The 19,103-nt window shown below is 37.3% G+C and overlaps 1 protein-coding gene across 1 annotated transcript in view; it reads right to left on the reverse strand.

Annotated features, from left to right (window-relative positions):
- Cntn5 (contactin 5) overlaps positions 1-18,510 on the reverse strand; it is a 656,861-nt gene extending 638,351 nt beyond the window's left edge. Inside the window, exon 1 of the mRNA XM_050162227.1 lies at positions 18,390-18,510. Coding sequence (XP_050018184.1) covers positions 18,390-18,444 — 55 coding nt within the window. The 5' untranslated portion in view covers positions 18,445-18,510. The remainder of the gene's footprint in view (positions 1-18,389) is intronic.
- Positions 18,511-19,103: the final 593 nt, after the last annotated feature.

The raw sequence follows: 19,103 nt of genomic DNA on the forward strand, positions 1-19,103 counted from the left end.
AAGAAGAAGAAGAAGAAGAAGAAGAAGAAGAAGAAGAAGAAGAAGAAGAAGAAGAAGAAGAAGAAGGAGAAGAAGAAGAAGAAGAAAAATGAGGGAAAGGGAAATGGGGTCTTTTTTCCAGAGTAGGGATGGGGGACAAAGGACTGACTGCCTTTGTATAGAAAAAAGGTAGACATGGTCCACAGGTTGCTTATAGTGGTAAAAAGGGAAGCCCTATGTTAGGATGTTGGTTTTTTTTTTAATTTTAATTGGGTGTGTTAATTAGGTGAGTCAAAAGGGACTTTTGATTGCTGGACTTCAATATTGAATGGGTAGACCTTGGTAGTCAGCCTTAGGAGGAGGAAGTGCACAAATAAGGGAATAGACATTGGTGGCTAGCTTTAGGAATATAATCTTATCATTTTTAATAAGACAGAGGGAATGGAGGGAAACAAAGTCTAACAGAGCTATATTTGCCATTCTTGGATGTAATTAGACATTTCCTTTTCTGACTACTGGTCCCAAATAACTGACTCAGAAGCTAAATATGAATTTTAAGAACTTGACCAATAACTCAAGCTTATTACTCACTAGCTCTTACATTTTAAGTTAACCCATATTCCATATATACACTCTGCCACATGGTGGCACATTTATTAGCATGGAATGTTTATCTCCTGCTCTCTCTGATCTGCTGTGACTCCTGACTCTCCCTTTTTCTTCCTATCGTCCTTAGTTTGGCTTCCCCACTTATACATACAGCATTTTATTAAACCAATTCTAGTGACAAACCTTCACAGTGTACAAAAACTTTCCACAACTTTCCCCTTCTTGTCTAATTAAAAAGGATGGTTTTAACATTAACATAGTAAGATTATATACAATAAAAATAGTCATCAGGTAAAAATTGTAGTTACTATATCTAGTATATTTGTATTTGGCAAAATTAGAAAAAAATGCTCCATTATTTTCTTATCTGGGTAGTCTAAAATTTTGTTTCTAATTAATTTATATTACAATCAAGAAAAACTATAATTATAATTATTTAGTCTTCAATGCCATCAAAGATCCTAGAAAGGTGAAAGGTTGCCTAATGACAGGACCTCAAGTTCCCTGAACTGTTACCAAAATTTCTTCTGCAAAGATTGGGCATCCAACTCTCGCCTATAAGCCTAGCATATCCAAGAGACTTTCCTGTAAAGCACAGAATATTGAAGAATTGTTCTACCTTGTTTTGGCAAAGTTTGGAAGTCATCTTTTGTGGGTCCTGCTAGTTTAGTTTGGACAGTAACTATTAGCAGTTGAGGCAAAGTGAGTTTCTTTGCCTACATGATTAGCTTTTGCCATATAAAAACAAACTCCATACTGATTTTCTTTTATTCCCATCATCTTCTCTGAAGTGCATTGATGCTACCAGGAGCAGAGGTGTCTCACTATCATAAAAAGCCTAAATTATTAAGCCAATTTAAATAAATGTGCTATCATGTAATAATAATTAACATGCATTTCTTAATTATGTTACCTTTTTAAATGAGCTGCATAAACATAATACCCTAAGCAAGAGTAGAAATATACATACAGCATAACAAAATTAACTTTAAATTTGTATCAATAAACCAAAATCCATGTCAATGTGAAATATGTAAGAGTAATAGTTGTTTTTAGGATTAAGATCCAATAATCTGCCCCTTATTCTATCATTTATTTATCTCTCATTTTTCTTTTCAGAAAAAGATTCTTGAATGTAATCTCCATTGTTTAGTTTTATTCCTGACAATCATCCAAAGCAACTTGTAACCAATCCCGCTAATAATGACTAACATTCATGATTGATTTTAGGAATATGGGCTACTTCTTGTTGATTCGTGGGGAGCGGAGGGCTAGTAATCCCTGTGGGACCCTGAGAAAATTTAGGATACTGATTAAGTTTTGACTTGAGTAGTCTGTGAGGCTGGATCATCTCAATTAGCAGCCTTGAAACTGTTCTGGATGCAGAACTCAGAGGAAACTGCAACAAAGACCATCTGAAACATTGGATCATTTAGACCTTCAGTTCCTATCAGAGACATTTTAAAGGGTCATCATTGATCAAATCTGATTTTCATTAACAAATCCAGAGCCTCTCATTTCCTGTGGAAATAAAGACAGAACCTCTTTCCCAAAGTAACTTACCTTTTGATTTAAGTTTTGAAGTCAGGATATTTTTTTTTAAATATTTAGGATGGTTTAATGTAGCAGCTTTCATAATTAAATTCCCTTGGCAGTTATCATTTGTTCATTATCTCCTGCTCTCTCTGTGTCTGTCTGGTGACTCCACTCTTCTCCTTCCCATTGTTTTTAGTTTGGTCATCCTGCCTATACTTTCTGTCTGGCTACTGACCAATCAACATTTTATTACACCAATTCAAGTGACAAATCTTTATAGTGTACAAGAGTATTATTCCACAGCTTTTTGGTTAGCTCATCCCCTTCATTGATATTTTAGGACTCATACAATTTGGTCTGATCCTTTCCAACCTACTTTGAGCTCCAGGAAAGGCAGCCTTTGTTCAGACTGTAGTCCTGTTCTGAACCTTCTTCCCAGTTCCAGCCAATAGAATTCTGTAAGAATACAGGCATTGCTTATGACTCCCTAATAACTCATTTGTTAGAAGCCTGATCCTCCTGATGTGGTAACTAAGATGCAAAACTTAAAAGGTACTAATAAAAAATAGCCAAGACTTTGGGGTTTTACCCCATAAGGACTCACACTGGTCTTACTGTTATGAAAGTGATATGTTACAAAATATATTTATTTCAATCCTGGACTTGTTCCTTTATGTTTGTTACCTTTCCTGTTCACCTTGTTCTAACGCAGCCAAGACCCCTTCCACACTAGTGCTAGTGTTGCAACACATTCTTGGATCCTTGAAACTCTAGGCATTTCTTTATAACAGCACAGAGTCAAGTATGTATGAGTCTACTTTACACTTCTGAATTCAACTACTTATTATCCATCGAGACCTCTAAAAAGGAAAACCATACCTGAACTCCTTCCTGTTCTATAACTGGCTTGTGAATCTTTGCTTTTATGCATTCTCTTGCACAACTCTGTTATACATTACTTGCCTTCAGAATCTACAGGAAAAGCCTATAGTTCTGTAGTTCCAGTAAGCTCCTAATGACAGATGGGAAACTGAGACAAAACAATTACCTGAGGCTTGTGTGTCAGCTACCCTGATTTATACAGCCTTGAACAAGAGATACCTTGTCTTGAGCAAGGAGAGAAATAATGACTCTTAAAGTTGTGCTTGGTCTCCATGCTTGAGCCATGTTGTACAGAGAGAGGGAGGGAGAGACTGAGACAGAGACAGAGACAGAGAGACAGAGAGAGAGACATAGAGACATAAATAGAGAGACAGAGCCAGAGACAGGAGGACAGAGAGAAAATAGTTCAGTTATCCCAAGAATATTCTGTGTGTTCTATTCTACACATTTGAGTTTATGTCTCTTAAGGAAAAGTTTATTGATGTAAACTGTGACTACATGATCTGTCAACATGTGTTATTTCTCTCAGCTCCCTTTCTAGCTGGAGAGAAGTTTACATTTTTTTTTTACTCTACAAGGGGAAGAAAAAACTGAGAACTTTGACAAAAAAGATTTTGCAGTTTACTAATTTTTTGTCTTCAACTTAAAAATATATTCTATTAACATACAAAGAAGTAGATTTAATTGTCACTTTTTTATACAAATGTATCACCATACATTACTCTTATTTATATTTATGTCGTACTCTTTTTTGTATTTTCTGATTATCTAAACTGGACCTCAATTCACACCATTTAGTAAACACAGGTGTCTGTGTATGGCCACGTTCTTTGACCTGCATGGACATTTAACCTCAGAGTTCCCTAATGTCAAAGCTTTCACCTGATTTGTGAAAGGACTACAAGCCAAGCTAACAGTAGGACAGATTACTCTGTGCTATAACTTTGCATCATGTTACATAATCAAGAGGTGACCTCCAGTTCCTGGCAAAGTCAGAAGCACACTCAGTCCTCTTCCTTCTATTCTGTTTTCCTCAAAATGTTCTACTTTGCATTTTTTACAGGAGTCATTTCTGGAAGTTTGCTAAGAGGCTAGAATGAAAAAACTTCTGACCATGCAGAACAGCCCGACAAAATGGAATCAGATGACTGCCTGATCCAGTCAATTTTATTACATCAAAAGAGTTTCCTTGGCTTGAATTGGAAACTGATTAGATTCTTGTCTACTAACCTCATTAAATACACATATGCAAATGCCTGCACACACACACAACACAACACAAACCACAAACAAACAGCATTTATACATGCAGCACACACACCCAGCATACACACTGAACATAGACCAATATACCAAACAAGTACCACATATATACGCATATGTATACACACACAAAGACACATAGATACTAATACATGCACACACCATGTACAACACATACCATATGTCATAGAAGCACACATAGTACATAAACACCCAGAACACACTCCCAACATAGAGAGACATAACCGACACATATTATACACAAATAACCACATATTCCAGTGTGTTTTCTTTTTAATTTAACCCATTGCCTCTTTTTTGATGATAATCATTTTTAAGATTGATATTCTATATTACTTTTAGACCTTTATTTCAAATTCGACTTTTATTCTGTCTCCTCAAGATGTCTCAGTGCAGTAGGCTGAAGCAGCTTCTAGGCCAGCATGCTGCATCCTCAAGTCTCTTCCACTCTGGCACATGCTATCCCTAGCCCAAATCAATCTCTTTGTTTTCTGTTCATCCAGTAATCAGTCACCATCTTCTCATTTGGTAGTGATCTCCAACTACTGTTATTAAAAATCAACAAAATCATAGTGAAAACACCTTGCTATTGCTTTGAAAAGGATGATGATACATCAGAAGGGTCCTATAATCTGTGCCACGTATACAATATTTTACACAATTACCCTTTTATATCAAGACTCAACATTCACTACAGAAAATATAGAGGATAGCCTGAGAAAATCTCTGGATTCTACACCTAAGCAACTATGACTCACCAGAATCCCTCTCAGAACAACAACTCTCAGCCCTCAGTTTTCTGTAGATTTAGTAGTTCATCTGCTCCCATGACTTAGAATGTGTGTAGATGCACTATGCATGATAAACTCTAACTGTGTAAGACAGTATTTGCATGTAGTAGGAGCCCTGGCAAGTGCTGTCTTTGTACTAGAACTGTTGCTACCTGTCTTGTGACAGGACTTTTCTGCTGTGTAAAATATGGGGTTTGTATCTCACAGTGAGAACATTGTTCTGAAATGATGTATGTGAATGCTACACTAAAAACATGATTTCTATAGATGTACAGGAACAGATGAATGATATTGCACAATATGTAACAGTCAACTATCCTTGCATGTCAAGTGTAAGAATATAACATAAAGAACTTACTGTCAACAAAGACCTGCCAAGTCCAAGCACAGTAAACTTTGTCTGCCTACTAGATATGTGTCACAAACATCTTTTATTTGATAACTAGAAAAAACAACATCAAATCAATGGAATCTCTGCAGGAGGATTATCTAAACTGGACCTCAATTAGCACTGTTTAGTAAACACAGGTTTACGATGAGCCGTCTCTCTTCAAAACTACTGCAATTGTTTCTTCACCAATTCTCCCAGTTTCTCTTCTATGTAGTCTGTTCTACAAAGCGTGAAAGATGATATTTCAGTTGGACATGGTGGTGTAATCCTGCAACACTAGGACTTCAGAAACTGACAGAAACATCATGAGCTTTAAATCAGCCTAAACTACATAACAAGCACATGCCTCTAGTAAACCCACAAACAAACAGAAAAGGCAGTCGGTCCGTCTTCTCATGTGCATCATGCACTGCCTCCCGTTGGCTCTAAAGCTGTGCAACCTCCTTGGATGCAGCAGTGGTCCTTACCTCTGAATTTCTTCAAGTCTCAGTAGAATGCCTCTGAATGGACATGGGCAGTGCCTTTGTACCAGAACAGTGCACCAATTTTTATTTTGTTGCTGTGAAATGCTATGGGACTCATGTGTGAGTTTCTGTTCAAACCCTTTAAAAATGTTTAAAGTCTGTGGATTTGCTGATATGCAATGCTTTGCTGCTATGAATTCAAATAAAAAAGAAATGAACAGGTAAACTTTACTGTATAGATTATTAGTATATTGTATAGATAGATTAGCATGTATCAGAAATGAATGGAAATGAATTGTTTGAGAGTCTCAACTGTTAAAACAAAACAAACAACAAAACAAACAAAACCAGATGTGTCTGGAAAGTTTAGTGACATGATTGACAGTTTACAAAACTATCCCTGTACAGAAACGTGTTGATAGCAAGTTTTGCACTGTGCAGAGTCAACGTTTAAACTGACCACACAGCTACATGGACTGTGCATCCAGACCTTTAAACACTCACAAGTGTCTTCTAAAGAATGTGTATTTCTCCACAGATAACTCTTGTCAGAGAGTCTTCATCCACAGAGGTTGTTCTTTCTCATCCATTCGAGACTTTCTTCATCTACATGAGGTCACTTCTTTCTGCTGAATTGTGAAACCTGCTGTCCCTGCAGCCATAATCACTTTTTGTCAGAAACTCATTTGTCCTTCTTTTCTATGCCTATAAGGTGTGTCCTTAGGGACCAACTCACAGTGCCCTTTCACAACCAACCTACAGACAGGAGCACCCTGCTCCCATGCCACCTAGTCCACTCACTCTCCCTTTATTCACTTAATTTCTTTATGGAAATATCCCCATCACATCTTATATTCTTTTCTAAAGTATATCTTCTTGATGGAGGAAGGTCATTGGTTAAAAAATAAAGAAACTGATTGGCCCTCATAGGTTAGAACATAGGTAGGTGGAGTAAACAAAACATACTGCTGAAAGGAAGAGGAAGTGAGCTCAGACTCGATAGCTCTCCTCTCTGGGGCAGACATGATAAAGCTCTGACCCAGGATGGACATAGGCTAGAATCTTCCCCGTAAGCACACCTTGGGGTGCTACACACATTATTAGGAATGGGCTACTCCAGGTGCAAGAGTTAGCCGAGAAGAGGCTAGATATAATGGGCCAAGCAGTGTTTAAAAGAATACAATTTGTGTGTTGTTATTTTGGGGCCTAAGCTAGCCAGGCGACCAGGAGCTGGGGCGGCAGGAACACAGCCCACAGCTCCAACTACATCTTCTCTATTAGCATGTGTGTTTCCTAAGGGGAGAGATGTAATTTGTACATCTATATCCTTAATGCCTAGAACAAAACACAATAGACACTAAGTAAATATTTGTAAAAGTAACTGAAATATGAATGAATTATTTCAAATGATCCCAGGACTTAAAATGAGAGTATTTGTATAGATTTTCCTTTGGTTTTCTCTGAGTGCATGTATGTATGGCTACAAGAGTTTATGTGCACCATATGTGAACAGGTATCTGTGAGGCTAGAGGGCATTAGATTGCCTGCAACTGGGGCCACAAGCAGGTCTGAATTGCCAGGTGTGTGTGTGTGTGTGTGTGTGTGTGTGTGTGTATGTGTGTGTGTGTGTGTGCGCACGCGCACACACACGCACACACTGGGAACCAAACCTAGACCATTTGCAATAGCATTAAACACATTCAGATACCAAGCATTTGCTCCAACTCCGTACATGTTGTTTTTATAGTCTTTATCTACAACAATGATTGCTTTCAGAATGCAGACGGGAGAATAACTGAAAGCAATGTTGCATGTTAAGCTTTATAGGATCCTGTTTTTTTTTTTATGGTCATTTTTTTTCAAGGTTATTCTGAAACTTAGAATCCTAGGGCCAGGTTGAAATAATTCTAAATTTAGGCATTAAACAAAAATAACTCCAGGCTAGGAAAGCAGTGCTAGCCAGTGAGTCAGTGACTGTCTCCAAACTAGCAGAGAGGATAGAGGAGAAAGGCACATAGCTGGCTTTCTCCTAGAGGCCTGAGACAGCAAATGCTGCCAGGGAAAATGGAGGGTTCAAGCAAAAGCTTAAATGACTCAAAGATCTCACTCTTTTATTTCTTTCCTTTACTTTTTGCATTTATACTTTCATTTTATTATTATTATTATCAATTTTTCTTTTACAGCTTGTTTTCACAATGTCCATAACTCAACTAAGGCAATTCTTTTGCTTTAACTCAGGAAGTCTGTATGCCACAGCAAACCTCAGGTGAGATATTTTCATTGAAAAACATCAGTATAATTAGGTTGGGGACTCCAAAGTGACTCAACGAGTTTGGGTATTTTCTGAGCCCAAATTACTAACTTATATACTTCTTAATCTCCCAAAAAACTTTTATAAACCTTATATTTATTAAATTCAAAATTATTATACATATACATGATAAGAGACATTTTCCCACTTCAAAGAGTACAAACTGCCTCTACTCTTATAGAGCAGATGCTATAGATTTTCATATAAAGAGGAAAGTCCCAGCTGTAAGGTATGTAATTCCTCAAAATCCAAATGGCATCACTTAAAACCCTCTTCCTCTCTGACTCAAACCACTCAGCTCCATCTTATACCAGACTGAGGCTAAACACGGAAACATACACCATAGTCCAGTTCATCTAGGAGAAACTGATGTCCTCTGGCAAACTTTTCAATAAATATACAAGGAGCATTCAAAAGCAAATAACACCTTCTTTATCCATTCTTCTATTGAGGGGCACCTAGGTTGTTTCCAGGTTCCGGCTATTACAAATAGTGCTGCTATGAACATAGTTGAACAAATGCTTTTGTAGTATGATTGAGCATCTCTTGGGTATATTCCCAAGAGCGGAATTGCTGGGTCCTGAGGTAGGTTGACTCCCAGTTTCCTGAGAAACTGCCATACTGATTTCCAAAGTGATTGAACAAATTTGCATTCTCACCAACAATGGATGAGGGCTCCCTTTACTCCACATCCTCTCCAGCATAGGCTATCATTGGTGTTTTTGATTTTAGCTATTCTGACAGTTGTTTTGATTTGCATTTCCCTGGTTGCTAAGGAGGTTGAGCATGACCTTAAGTGTCTTTTGGCCATTTGAACTCTTCTGTTGAGAATTCTCTGTTCAGTTCAGTACCCCATTTTTAATTGGGATAATTAGAGTTTTAATGTCTAGTTTCTTGAGTTCTTTATATATTTTGGAAGTCAGACCTTTGTCTGATGTGGGGTTGGTGAAGATCATCTCCCAATCAGTAGGTTGCCTTTTTGCCCTAATGACAGTGTCCTTTGCATTACAGAAGCTTCTCAGTTTCAGGAGGTCCCATTTAGTCATTGTTGCTTTTATTGTCTGTGCTACTGGGGTTCTATGTAGGAAGTGGTCTCAAAAAAAAAAAAAAAAAGGAATTATAGGAAGCAAGAAAAAAATTTCTAAGTCCTGTAATATGTTTGCATATTTATATGACTTGTCTTAAATTAAAAAACAACAATGCAAAAAAAGAAGGCAAGAATCAAACAAAATGAGAGACAAATTAACATAATTGGCATGGATTAGTCTAATGTACTTGTTTTAGAATTCAAAAATAGTAAAATTTGGAGAAAAGTAAAAAAAAGCAAATAACTTTTTTAACTTCTAGGAAGTGAAGGCGTTGTAATGAACAGTTCCTCCATATAAATATCTCTACATGATGATGTGGATAAATTTTCAGTGACTTAATGTTTAGAAAAGCAGGATTTCCCCCAAAGATCTAAGGTAAAGCCAAGGACAGTGTGTACCACGTCAAAGCATTTCTTCCCCCATCTCAGTTAGCTAGATATGATTTATTTTATACACAATGGTTTATAGTGTTCAGACTCTAAAAACCCTGTAGAATTTGCTATAAAATTAACGACAGCAGGATTTCCCTGTGTGTTTTCCGTATTTTGGCTTAGAGGCCTTCCTTGGGTGCTAGTGTTAGGTGAATGGAATTTTCTACCTACTTTATAATCTAAAGAAAGTTTAAACCAACAGGACACAGAAAAAAAGGTGTTCTCTCCACACGGGCAGTCTCCGTGCTCTCATGCTTTAGACAGATAATGTGAAATCCTGTTCATTGACAGGGATATTCACATTAGTATTGCTCTGTTGAACTTGACCTCTGCTTGAACACTGGTGTTATAGTCAACCACGGAAAAGTGTTCATAGACAAGTCCTCTGAGCATTGCTTTACAACAAAGAAAACAGATTTGATGATCAATTTTCTTTCCTTTTTTTTTTCTTTAGTTTTTTTTTTTTTCTTAGATAGAGTTTCTCTGTGCAGCTTTGGACCCTTTCCTGGATCTTGCTCTGTGGACTAGGCTGCTGATAACAAGATCACAGAGCTCCATCTGCCTCTGCCTGGCTCAATTTTTTATTAGTAAAGATAAATAGTTATTGAAAAATAAAGAAACCAGTATTACCGGTTTGAAGGACACTTGACCATTCCAACTTGTTATAGATGACACAACACTTTGGCATATACTGCTCAGTCTTGTTTAATACCGATGTATAAAAGTTTCAATAAATATTGTAATGTATAAGAAATACATTTAGCTGACCTCATAAGTTAGCTCTCTGTGTAATCTTCATTAATCTGAGACAGATACTTGCAATCATTTCTTAAGACTCTCTACTGGATTGTTAGTTGATGACTTAATTTTATTTCACTCCAGGAATTGTGACAATTATAGATGACTTTTAATATGGTCTTTGCTGTTAAGATAAGAACAACAAAGTGTACTAAATCCAGGTGATCCAACCCTTACCCCTGCCTCTTTCCCAACAAAGACAAATTATATTGTTTGCTGAATAATTACATTTCTAATATCACCAGAGCTTAGTTGATAAAGTCAGCTTGGATTGTCACAGTGAGGTAGCTCCTGTTATCATCAGGACTTCCCGGGGGGCTAATACAATGTGCAAAAGTGTAATTTAAAACAATCGGGAAGGAGCCATAACCCATTTTTCTCTCTAAATTGCAGTTCACCAGTCAGAGTTATTTGGGAACCTGTTTGCTGAAGCACCTTTGTTTCCATTCTCCTTTATAATCTTGCAGGCAACACTCTGACAATGACAAAGGTTTTTGTGATTTACCACAGCACCACCAAGGAAGACAGCATTGTAAAAGCTTATCAGTGACAGGCATTCTCTGTTCTCCAGTACATCATTTGCTTGGGAGAAGAAACAAATGCTCTCCTTTTCAATAAAATGGATTTATCCCAAAAAAAGGAGAATAGGGTCAAGGGAGAAAGAAAGTGCCTTTGTTTTTGTCCTTGCTGTTGGTTTTAAACCAACACAGCTTACAGAAGCATCTGTGAGTGACTGGAAAGTAAGCACAGATACTTATTTGAGAACTGGTAGACAGGCATTGCTCCTGGTCAGCTGGACTTTCCAATCTTAGCTGGTAAATTCAAAAGCATTGTTATGGGAGGCAATCCGCACATTGTACACCCAGGAGTTTCCATCTAAGAGCAAAACTAACAGGAACACAAGACATAACATGAAAGAAGAAAATGGTCCTTATAGACCTTGTGCATGGGAGCAATCAGAAGTATGTGAGGATATTTTCTGGTCTAGTGAAACTGCTGTTATTGGAGAACTAAGTATCTTTATCACAAACCAACTACATTCCACATACTAAGCAGATATTATAGATGATTTTTCCATCCGTGCCACCAAGAATGAACAATTTATACTTAGATGAAAAGGAACCTTGCTATAAGGAATACTCTTACAAAACCCTCCATCTTAAATACTTATAAGTGAATTAGCATAATTCTTAGTCATTGTCCAAGAGGACTAAAATGGCCAAAGAATCCATCAGGCAAAATATTTTGTGTAACACAGAGAATCAATTCACACATTTTACTTTGTTGTTCTTTTAAACATAAAGAATAAATGAAACATAATTTATAAAGGCCTGCAGGAAGACAGGAAAGTTCTTTAGTAATTAAGCATACATGAAGGGTGAATCCCACTGCACTCCCTATTGCTATTTCCCATTTACGTGGAGAATGCCATATCCTCTGAGAACTATTTCTACATTGAACAATGCATTCTTTTAATCCAACAGAGGTTAAAAATGTTGATGACTTTCTCTCTCTCTCCCTCTCTCTTTCCCACTCTCTCTCTCCTCCTCTCTCTCCCTCATACGTTCTCATTACACATTACAGCTTTCTCAGCTACTTCTTTTAAAAGCTTATTTTCTTTTCCATTCCTCGATTTTGGTTTTGGCTCATGGGATTTGCTTTGACCAACAAAGCTTTGGCAAACAGAACACTAAGCTTAGAAATGCTGGCATGTTGTGAATCACCCTTTTTCTTGTTACTGCAAACCTTGTGACCACACGTACCTAAAGAGGGTCTGTAGAGCTGGAAGGTACCATCCAAACTTCTGTGGGAGGAAAGTCCCCAGCAGTCTTAGCAAGCTATGAACCCTGTGAGCTACAATGCCGGCCTGTCAGTCAGGGTGCACCCGATGGCACAGCAGTGCTGGGGAAGTTACAACTGTATCCTCTCACTTCGTGATGAATGTGAAGGCTTCTCCATAGACGGAATTTCATTACTTATACTGAAAACCGCTCAAATGCCTATAGCAAAGACAGTCAGTCTTTAGTGAGAACCTGCCATCATTTTGATAAATGACTATTGGGTCAAACTGCTTCCTAAATTTGTATGTTTACATCCGTAGATGAGTACTGCTCTCAGCCTTCACCAGAGAAGCTTCTGTTTGTAGAGGGTGGCGGTTAACAGAGACATATAAGGTCAAACAGCCGAGCACAAAACCTGTGCAGTTCCTGGTTCTAAGTCTATATCACCTCTCCAAGGCACAGGGAAGAATGCAGGAGTCTGTGTATGGGAACAGATCTGTGGAACTCCGCTTCAGAACTTGGTATGTCCCGTAGACCATGAACTCACAGCAGCTGAAGTGACGTGAAGAAGACATGAGCAAGGTATCTGCACTATATAAAACTCACGTGCTTGGGCCTTAAGTGGATTTCAGTTCTATCACTGGTAGATTTTTTGGTCTTAATACACACATGGCCATAATTCAAGGTGGAGACTCCTGAGCAAACTTTATTACTGTTTTCTAAGATTTCACACAATATTCTTCCTATTGTCTTTGTGATTCTTCCCACAATAACAAATTAAATTTGTCTTTCTCCCCAGTCTTCCTTTTATGCCACAGTTTACTCAACTTTAAAAGATTTAAGGGTGCTTGGTCCCTACAGACAAACAGACTGAATTTGAAGTCACCGAGGAAGAATGTTTTATCTCATTGGAAAAAATTCCCATGCAAAGTTCATACTTAAAGAAAGGAAACTTAAACAACACCTCCTCAAGGACGAAGCATTTATACAACATATTTGACATTCTTCTGCAGAAAGATTTCTCCATTTCTACTCTCCTGACTCATTATTTATTCATCATTTATATACTCCAATGTAGACTCATTGCTACTTATTTTTTCGGCTATATTGTAGCAATTTTAAATTTAATTTGTGACTCAAATATGTCATGTGTAACTTTCAGGATCCTTTTTGGTTTGTGTGTCATAATAGCCTCATTATGTTTCTTTTTAAAATATGAAAAAATTGAATGTGTGTGTGTGGTTGTGTGATGTGTGTGTGGGGTATGTGTTTGTGTGCATGTGGTGTGTGTGTGTGTGTTTGTATGGTATGTATGGGTATGTATGTGTATGTGTGGTGTATATGGGTTATGTGGTGTATGTATGTGTGTGTTTATGGGGGTATGTGTATGTGTGCACGAGTGCGTGTGCACACGTGTGTGTGTGTTACAGGCACCTCTGTGAAAGTCAGAGGACAGCCTCAGATACCAACCCTCACTTTCACTTTGACACAGAATCTTTTGATGCCAATGCCTATGCTGTCAGACTACTTGTCTTCCAGATTTCAGGGTTCTCCTATTCATTTATCCTCTAGACACAAGGGAACGGGTGTTTCAGACATGGGCTCAAGGGCCCAGCCTTATGTGTGTTCTTGTGACTCTGAATTCACTTCTCACACTTCCATAGCAAACATTTTACCTCTTCAGTCATTTCCCAGCCCCCTCTTTGTGTCTCTCTTTATTGAAAAGTAGTTTTATTTGTCCTAGCACTTCCATGTTTGCAGGAGCCATAAGGTTCTCTAAAATGATTTATATAGGACATTTTCTATTGCAGTCCTATAATCAGTCATTTTTGAAATAGCCCTTGTTCCTTCAAGAGCAAACTTAATAAAAAGAAAAAATCTTGATATTTCATGTGCTGTTCCTACAGGGACACACTGTATCTGTGTGTTCTAGGATGACTGGAAGAAAACAGCTGTGTATATATGTGTATCTGCACTATACAAAACCCACTATACACATTCTCATAATAAGAGTTTGTGGTTTTTTATAACATGTATGAGTATATATGTACATACCAATGTCTCCAAGAACTCTATGCCATCACTACCTGGATAACTAATAATCAGCAACCTTCCACACCTATAGCTACAATTCCAGCCCCAACATCGGCCTTCACTGACTTGGTGGCACAGGTCCAGCCTACACGACATTAGAACTGCTCAGTGGAAAAGAGCACTATTAAACAAATTACCATGCAGAAGTATAAGATGGGATATCTTTGGTCTTATAGCTCATTTCAGCAATTCTTATGTAACACTGCCCCCAGTTGAGATTGCTCTTTACATGGTTAATAAATGATTTGATTCCTTGTTATAGTTTAGAAACTGTTTGAGGAGCCTGTGACCTCCCAAATCATTTTTATTTAATTTTCATATATTAACATTCAAGCTAGATTGGTATTCTCTATGGTTTGATTTAGTATCTGGTCCATAAAGAGTGTTTTTTCACTTCCTTCAAAATATTGATTGCTTCATCTGCCTCTTTGACCACCCGCCCAGCCTATCTATCTCCTAACTGTCATTGACTACTACATACACTCTGCACATTCTCCCTTCTCAGGACATTATGTAACTAGAATCATATAGATCATGCTATCTGCACTGCAGCTTCTTTCATTTAGCAATGTGAATGTAATAGTCATGCATTTTTGAAGTTTGTACTTCATTTGTTTCATCACTGAATAGTGTTCTATTATTTAGATAGCCCACGCTTGATCATTCACTTTATTGAAAGACATCTTTCTTATAGCTTCCTTCTTGGGATTGTTATTATTATTACTAATATTACAATTGAGAAAGGGCTTCTTGTAACCAAAGGCCTCAAACTCAGTATGTAGCCCAAGGTAACTTTTTACTTCTGATGTCTCTGTCTCTATCTCCAAAGTGATAAGATTATAGACATATATTATTATATCCAGTTTATGATCTACTGGCATCAAATCTGGAGCTTTTTATATTCTAGGTACATACACTCCTAACTGAACACCATGCCTAGGCTGTCAATTCATTAATATTTAATGAATTGTATTGCAGTGTTATTAAAAACATGGAAACAAAAACACCAGTATTAGTTATTTAATTATTAATTAATTTAGAAGCATGATTGAGACAGGCTTTCTCTGCAGCTCTGGAGCCTTTCTTGGAACTAGCTGTTAAAGAAAAGGCCAACCTTGAATTTACAGAGATCTGCATGCCTCTGCCAGCCAAATGCTGGGATTGAAGGTGTATGTCACCATTGTCTGGTTATTAACTAGTATTAAGAATGCTTGCGGGTATATATGGATTTTCTTCTATTTTCTGATTTACATATAACTGTCCATAATTCTAAAGCAGCCAGGGGAACACCTAGTGAAGAGGACATGAGCTACTTGGTCCCAGGGAAGAGCATTTGGATTTGTAACAAATCATGAAAATCTTTGAAATGTGTGCACCATTTTACAAATTCACTGAAACTAGATGGAATGTTGCCCTCTATCCTTACCAGCCTTTTTTAAGCAACTTTTAATGTAACTAATTTGGAACATGCCATTTTGTCATCCTCTATTTGCAGTTCTGATTCTAAATAGGGCCATGAGGTTCATGAAAAGTCCTTCCTCCAAAGCAGCCAGTTCTCAATCAAGGGTGAGCTGTGTAAGAGCTCTTTCATGTTTCTCAGGGAAGCAGACCCAGGAAAGTCCAGTCACTAAAAAGCAGATGTATGAAGGAAAGCTCTGGGTGTTTATCTGTTCTCTTAGGTCATTCTGCCTGATTCTAAGTGTATCCATCAGGTTAAACACGCTCCTGACATGCAGCTTAGTCACCCTCATTTCCATCTGCATGGTCAACATGTTAGGTGTCCTACAAAGTGACACTTGTATCTAACTTAAAGCAGTAATCAAGAACTCTAAACAGTGACATGAAGATAATAAAACAGTCAAGTAAATATTAGACGATAGAAATTGGGTAAATATCAGAAACTGAAAAAGAGTTTTTTCTATAGAACATGGTAAAGACTTCAGATATAAGTGTCCCTAAACATGATTCTTTTTAGTAGCTATTAGTGTTCATTTTAAGCATGTGTCTACAGGGAGATAAAACAAATTTATTATAAAAAAAAACTGTTATAAAGTCTCTGTATCAAATGCATGTTTGATAAAGAAGTATAAATGCCTCCCAATGTTTTATTTATTCAACTGTCAGTGACAACTTGATACACACAAGGACTTGAGAGTTAGCAATAACAGACTCCATGCAAGACATAGTATATTTGTATTTCCTGAAAGAAAGGATAGCTCCCTTGAAGGGAGTATTTACTTGGAAAACTCTATTGTTGGATAAATTCAAGAGAAACTAACTTGGGCTGTTATTGCCTCCATAAGCATTGTCAACTCACACATGAAAACAATAAAGAGACATGAGTTCACACAGGCCAGGAGCTAGAGAAGACAGGAGAGAAGCAGACTGAATTCAGAGAGTGGGTAACAGTGCACAGACAGGAACAGAATCGAGCAGAACCAGCTTCTGAAGACTCATTTCATAGGGGATTGTGATATCAGTGAGTGCAGTTTACATTTAATGCCCAGTATCTCTGATACACACTTTTTCAGTTTACACTCTGGCTTCCCCCAACCTTCATGTCTCTTATTACATTTACTATTTAATAAGCAATATTAAAAACAAATAATATTATTGATGAATGAATAATTAATGTGTTGGTTGCTTTCCAACTCATCAGTTGCTGGTATTTGAGCAAGAAGAACCTTCTATGTATACATTTCTGAAACATATAAATATGTTCAAGTCTACTTAGCTGTCACATCTTAACACATATTGATTTATAGAAGTGAAATTCCAAATTTATCTCGCCACATACAGAAATGGATTCAGATTTCAAACGAGCACATTTAGAGTACTTTCTGATTGACAGCTGGGGTTTTAAAATAGTCACATGTTGTGAATATTTCATGGGAGGTAGTGCACAAGTGGAGAATCAGTGGCAAGATGGAAAGGTATTGTGTAATTTCTAAAAAAAAGCTCTCCTCGACTTTGAAAGGAGTTTCTGTTTACTTCTACCTTCCCTATTTGATAGTTTATGTTTACTTGAGAGAACACTGCAATATACAAAACGTGATACTGTTCAGAAAATGTATTTGATTCTTGGACTCAACAAAAAAGCTGTACAGTCAGTGAAAACCTTTCACCACATAGTAATAGATTATGATATAAATGCTAAAAGTTCATGCTACTACATGTAAAATGAATGTTGTGTATATAGTTATATCATCCACACTTCCATATACTAAACAGCATATACATATGTATGTTGCATGAACAATATTTTCAATCAATACTATATATAAAAATAAGTGTTATTCTACTGAAACTGTATTTAGGATAATTAAATTGTTGGAAATAGGTTTAACTATAAAAATAAAGACATTTGTTCAAAAATTAAGGCAACCACATTTTTTAGAGGTCTTTATCATGTATGCTTCCCAAACTTTATTTACAGCACAGACACTGAGTTTAATTCTATCAGCTTCTCATAATGTGCTTAGCATGGAAATTCTTCAAGTAAATAAACCTGGTTATATCAATTTTATTGTGATGAATTATTGTTCAAAATAACATAAACAGACTTTTCAGAATTAAAATTCAACAATAGATCCAGTAACAAACCAAAAGGAAGCCAAAAGCTATGGTGAATATAGAAAAATTCAATGTTAACACATGCCTCAAAATAAATATTACAAGATAGAAACCAAAAGGTCTCAGTGGATTCAGGAGATTGCCTCCATATATGTTGACCTGCATTTGGTCACTGGGACCTACAAGGTAGAGGAGAGAACTAATTCCTTCTGAAAAAAATGAGTAACATACTCCTGTTTGAGTGGGGATCTTTTGTATTGCAAAGTGACATTTGATTACATTTCCAAAGCATCTTTTAGTTATTTGGGATGGAGATCTTCATATAGTTTTGTTAACTGAGACTTAACAATAGTCAAATAATTATGCATGCCTTTTACCTGAGAGACACCTGGTGACAGACAGGAACAGGATTAGTCTCCAAAAGGAAGTCATGATTGGTCGCCTGACTCTTCTGGCTCACAGGACGGCGGTCAGCACTGATGCTTCCTCATTGAAGAAGACCCTGTTGAGATTGATACAGCTTTCAAAAACAGAGAAAGCCCCTCCCCCCAAATTTATAATATCAGTAACACAATTTTCAGTGCCGAGGTCAGATGCAAATAGCATCCTATTGTCTTAGCTAAAGTTTCCACTTGCAGTCAGTGATCTAACAAAAATCAGGGCAACACTCAAGGAAGGGATGTGGAGGCAGGATCTGATGCAGAAGCCAGGCAGGAGTGATGCTTACTGACTTACTCTCCTGACTTGCTCAACCCCATATCTTATGGTACCCTGGACACCCATGGTGGCTTTCCTCACAATGATCTGTGCTCTCCCACATCAATCATCAATCAAGAAAATGAGCCAGAGGCACTCACACAGACCTATCTGGCAGGTAATTTTTCTCAATTGATGTTCCCAACTTCAAAATGACTCCAACTTGTGTCATGTTAACATCAAACTAGACAGCACACCTACTGATCATGTTAAAATAATTCTGCTACCACTCAGTTATCGTGTAAAACAGAGCATGGATAAACAGTCCTTATTTGCTTCTATTGAATATTCTCTCACAGACATTAAAAGTCTAAGGGTCTAAGAGGGATGAGTCC

Source organism: Alexandromys fortis, unplaced genomic scaffold (assembly GCF_014885135.2).
Source record: "Alexandromys fortis isolate MF-2015 unplaced genomic scaffold, M_Fortis_MF-2015_v1.1 scaffold_112, whole genome shotgun sequence".
Lineage (NCBI taxonomy): Eukaryota > Metazoa > Chordata > Mammalia > Rodentia > Cricetidae > Alexandromys > Alexandromys fortis.